At 36.9% G+C, this 5545-nt stretch overlaps 1 protein-coding gene across 1 annotated transcript; it reads left to right on the top strand.

Annotated features, from left to right (window-relative positions):
• The first annotated feature begins 358 nt into the window (after positions 1-358).
• Positions 359-2330, top strand: LOC140147690 (apolipoprotein D-like). Its single transcript, XM_072169457.1, has 2 exons — positions 359-758; positions 2011-2330. The coding sequence occupies exons 1-2, from the start codon at positions 404-406 to the stop codon at positions 2238-2240; spliced, it is 585 nt and encodes a 194-aa protein (XP_072025558.1). The 5' UTR covers positions 359-403; the 3' UTR covers positions 2241-2330.
• Positions 2331-5545: the final 3215 nt, after the last annotated feature.

Here is a 5545-nt window from a genome sequence, read left to right as displayed (position 1 = left end):
CTATAACCATTTCATATTGAAGTGCCCCCCCCTCCGGGTCTCGGTATACAAATGACTAAAATGGATTTTTGCGAAAATTTTCGATAGACGGGTCACAGACCCTTTAGGCAGTCCTACACACAAACAAAATTTGACTGCCCCATTGTCTTCAATATGTTTGCAGTGCGTCTAAATGAATCAAAAACAAACGTTTATCTAATCAGATTCGTCAGCATGTTTGTGATTTGTTAAAATAAGACTTTGAGCCATGCGATAATCAGCTGATTAGCATATAATCTAAGTAACGTAAATATATGTTCAAGTGTTGACTTCTATATTACAAAGGAATTTAACACCATTTTGATCTCCTGCAGAAACGCATAGCTCTCATCTTCTCCCAGGCTCTCATCGTACTCAAATCGATATGGAGTTCAGCAGTCATCTTCTACCCATCCTGTTGTTGGCCCTGTCAGCCACGGCAGTGCATGGTGGCATATACTGGGATTGGGGAGGCTGTCCTGATGTCACAACTAAAGCCGACTTCGATATTGAGCAATATCTTGGAACTTGGTACCAGATAGCACGTTATCCGGCATTCTTCCAGTCTGATGATGAATCCTGCACCCAAGCTACATATTCACCCTCTGAAAAAGGAGACAATTACGTAGATGTTTTAAATCAAGGACTTCTAGCTGATGGGTCCGTTGATAGCATTCAAGGAGAAGCATATGTTCCTGACCCAAGTGAACCAGGCAAACTGCTTGTCAGATTCAGTCCTTGTAAGTTCTTTTCTTTTTCAGGAAGGGCAATTGTAAACATTCCGTTTTAATAGTGTCCTATATCAATTATCATGTATATTGGTGTGATTTTAGAGAAGTAGAAAGGCTTAATAAATCATGATTTTTAATTCATATCACGACCCTGGACTAGGCCGAGTAAGGTTACACTTTAAGAAAAAAAAAAGTTCTTGGCTCTCCTTATTATAGAACCTAGAGATAAGAGTGTTTTTGACAATTGAACGAACCCCTAAATGGTTCTTTCTATATGGACTGTTCCCGTGCACTAAGGCCATGTAAAATTAATGTTTTGGTTCTCGTCCAGAGGACTCACGTGAATTGATGAGGGAGGGAGATTTGTTGTTGTTGTTTTTTCCAATGTATAAAATTAGCATTGTAAGTAGTTTTCGGTCTTTTCCAATACTGCTCGAGGAAAGGAGGAGACACTTTTTCCTTTCTTTTTTTCAACTGTGAGATTCTGAGGGATAAACCCTTTAGAGTACCACTTCGTCTTATTCTCGTTTAGTTTATATTCAATTGGTCTATTACCAGAAAGGCTAATTGCCACTTAGTTTAATAATCATATAGTCTACTGTCCATTTAGTCTAATATTGTTTGGTCTAATAACCGGTATGTCTACTAACCATATAGTCTAATAACCATTTGGTCTAATATTTCTTTAATAACCCTTTGGTCTAATAACCGTTAGGTCTAATACTCGTATGGTCTAATAACCAGTTAGTCTAATACCATTTCGTCTATTTATTAATGAACTAAGTGCCTGTAAGACTAAATGGTGTGTAGACCAAATGGGTACCGTATTAGACCAAATGGCTATTAGACCTATTGGTTATAGACCAAATGAGTATTAGACTAAATGGTTGTTAGACTAAATGGTTTTAGACTTATTGGATATTAGACTAAATGGTTATCGGACCAAATGGTTAAAGGACCAAATGATTATTGGACGTAGTGGATATAGACCTAATGGGTATGGACGAAATGGATGTAGACGAAATGGATATTAGACCAAATAATATTAGACCAAATGGCAAATCGCCTATAAAGATTTCCTAATGTGTTCCAAAGTCTAAACAAATTTGAAAAACCTAAAAAAATCTGACAAATCCCAGAAATTGAGCAGGGAGGGGATGAAAACCAAAACATTAATTTGTTTTCGGCCTAAAAATCCAACATACTCATTGATAACATTATAAAAATCGGCCTAAATTCTGTGTGTTCTTGTTTGTTGCAGACGCACCAGCAGGCGATTATTGGGTTCTCGATACTGACTATGACGTATACGCTCTTGTACATTCCTGCTCTAGTTTTTTCTTCTTCCACACTCAAATTGATTGGATCTTGAGTCAACAACGTACCATAGAAGAGACAGCGCTCAATCAAATCTACGAAAAGTTACGAGCTCAAGGTGTATCCACAGAACCATTTATGTTCACTAGTCAAACGAACTGTCCATTTATGTAATAAGATGTGGCGTACCGCAGGAATCAATTCGATGACCATTCCTGTTCAATCCCTATACGAATACTTTAAGCAGTCATATTCTTATGATCACACCCGGAAATTGAAACAAAAGATGACTTGGTTAACAACGAACTTTTGAAAGTAAGCAACGCATGAACTGGTTTAAATCAAGCAAATTATCGGTGAATGCAAGTAAAACCAGTTTAATATGATATTAGACACTCTGAACGATACCTCCAGATACATTGATAAAAGTGCAGCAACATGCAACAAATTACGTGATAAAATAGAAAATGCGAATAACGTACAATGCAATCCACGCCAGAAGCAATCTAGTGTTTAAATTCCAAATGTACACCAAGTGGAAAGAGTGGAAAAAGGGAGTGAGAGAGTGAAATGGAGGACAACCCCTTTTAAATGGAAAAATTTCACTCTAAAAGTATTTAGAAAAATGGTCTGTATACATTCAAAAGAGTGAAAATGTACTTTCTTTCATTTTAGTGTGTTTTCCACTCAAGAATGGGTTGTCCTTCATTCAACTCCTTGAAAGAGTGGAAATCCACTCTTTTGGATTTAGAGAGTAGTCTAGAATACCAAAAGCATTTTTATCCAATACCTCAAAATTTAAACGCCCAGCAAACACAAAAATGTCTTTAAACGTATACTAGTATTTTGTTGGCAGACATTTTTATATTTGGTTGCAAACTACTTTGTCAACACAGCAAGTTTTCATAAATATTTTTATAGAATGTAATTAAAACATTTCATATAACCCGATACTTATACATTTTCAATGTTTTGTTTGTTGGGGCCCATTGTATTGAATTTTACAACCCATCTTTAGTAATCGGTTGATTATAATCTTTGATTATAAAACTGGGTCTAATCTCTTGATAAAAACGTCACCTTGAACTTGAAGATAATAATTCCAAAGTGTACAAGTGTGGGGTGAGACAATTGTCCAATCTGCCCTAAGTGCTGTTTTGTGTAACAATTTTTGTTTTTATAGAATTATGTAAATACAAATATCAGAACTTGATAACAGATACAATTTCACCTTGAACTTGCAAGTTCAAGTTCAATTAATAATGCACGTTTGAATAAATCTAATTTTATCGTTACTTTTAGGTATCTTCTAGTTACGTTGATTTGCTTTTGTGCTGTTTGTATCTGTGAGGGATATGCGAGTGTGGATGTGTGCATGAGACAGAGGAGAGAGAGAAAGAGATAATCTAAGTACCCCCCCAGGGGCGTAGCCAGCTTTCTTGGTCATGGGTGGGGGAAAAATAAAACGTTGGGGGCACAGACGAAAAAAACTGCAGTTGCATCATACAATACATAGAGACTGTATGTCTTCGAGCTTCCCGAAAAGGGCCTTATTGGGATGATGTGCGCGGGTAGCGCGTAAAAATATGGTATTTTACACTATTTTCGCCCATTATCCGGCAAAAAAGGGCTTTATTGTTACAATGTGCGCGCGTAGCGCGGAAATATTTTGTATTTTACACTATTTTGGCCCTGAATTTTTGCTAGAAAAGGGCTCCTTGCCCTTTTCTTTTCCTTTGCCCTCCTGATTTTCTCTTTCATTTTTTTTTTTAGAGGGGCACTTTTTCTTTCATTTTTTGTCAGGGGGCACTCTGCCCCCCTCCCCCCAGCTGGCTACGCTACTGACCCCTTCCCGGATTTAAATGGTACTAGTCAGATGATGCCGAAGGTAACAATCAAATGAAAAGTTTGCATGGTGTCCTTGGTTCATGCCCATGTCAACTGAAAACCAGAAACCATGCTCTGTGCCATTACATAGCTCCAAACCCCTACCCCGTCATTACATAGCTCCAAACCCCTACCCCGTTTTCTTAAAGGGGGTTTACTGAAAAATTTCACAAAATTTTGCTCTTTGAGGGCATTTTATTTAACATGGACACATGTGTAAAAGTATTTGGTGACAAACCTACCACCATTAGGCCACATGAAAAATAAAAATTCGTTTCACGTCCCGAACTTTTTGGAACAATGAAGGCGGGAGGTGATTTTTGTACATGTTGTATGTTTTGTTTTTAGGGTTTTTTTTGCTAAATTAATAAAATACAGAAGTTTTCATGTAAAATTAACATTGCTAGAAGTTTTCAGAATCTGCCAGGATTATGAGGGGTTAGACCCATGAGATTTCCACAAAAACCCTTCCAAGTGGTTCATGCTGACTAATAAACTTGTTTATCATCATTAACATTTTACTAATATTAAAAACATCGAAAATTGACAAATGCAAAATATATGGACTGATCCCAGAAAGTGACAAGGGGGCGGACGTGACACGAATTATTTTCTTTGAAAAACAGCCCATTTGAGTGGCACATGCCCATATACTTTAACATGGAAATACCCCCACTGGATTTAAAGTAGCCCAACAAACTTGGTCATACGCACACTGTAACTATTTATTACCCTGCTTTGAGGCACTCTGTATTGCCATCCGGATTGCCCTGTCCCACCGCACTCAAAAGGAGAAACTCACACTGGATATTGCTGTGTTCAGGATTATACATCATAGTACTGTATATCTGCTTCCATTATAAACATGGTTATAGTAGATATGCACATGGTGAGAATTGATAGGCAAATGGTAGGAATTGATTCAAAAAACATTGTATCACCAGTACTGACTTTATGGGACACATGTTATTGGAAGTGGGTTCCCGCACCTTGAAGCACTTTAAAATTCAAGGACTTTTCAAGGACTTTCAAGGTCCAAAAGCATGATTTTCATGGACTTACCACAACACAAAAAGCTGCGTATTAACAAAAGTCGCAGCTCCTCTCCACTCCCAAAATTGTGTAAAATTCCAATTTTCAAGGACTTTCAAGGACCTTGTGCAAATTTCCAGGACTTTCAAGGCCTTGAAAAGATAATTTCAAATTCAAGGATTTTTAAGGACCATAAGAACCCTGTTAGAAGATTCTTGAAATTCATATTAAGATTCACAAAAAGAAAACAACAAGTCACAAAATATTTAGCTTTGTAGTTTGTCAGATATACATAATATGCATTTAATAGCCATCTTTCTTTTCATTTTACAATCTGTACAAATTGGCAAACATTTATTACAAAATACAAACAAATATGAATAAACATTTTCACTCTGTTACTACTGTCGGTCTATGTTCCATAAGTAGATGCTGTCCAACATTGGCACAAAAAATTAACCATCAACTGGCTATACATATATATACGAGGGGGTATCAAAAAGTTTTAGAAAACCCCAGAAGTGAAAGAGCTATACCAATGAAATTTTGTCAGTGCAATC

Source organism: Amphiura filiformis, chromosome 3 (genome assembly GCF_039555335.1).
Source record: "Amphiura filiformis chromosome 3, Afil_fr2py, whole genome shotgun sequence".
NCBI lineage: Eukaryota > Metazoa > Echinodermata > Ophiuroidea > Amphilepidida > Amphiuridae > Amphiura > Amphiura filiformis.
Note: the sequence above shows the minus strand (reverse complement) of the source record. Positions and strands in the feature narration are given on the sequence as shown.

Bases quoted from the DNA above. Each gene is read 5' to 3' on its own strand.
- LOC140147690 (XM_072169457.1), top strand. From the start codon at position 404: ATGGAGTTCAGCAGTCATCTTCTACCCATCCTGTTGTTGGCCCTGTCA. The intron at 759-2,010 runs GTAAGTTCTTTT...TGTTTGTTGCAG, and splicing joins GCTTGTCAGATTCAGTCCTT to ACGCACCAGCAGGCGATTAT.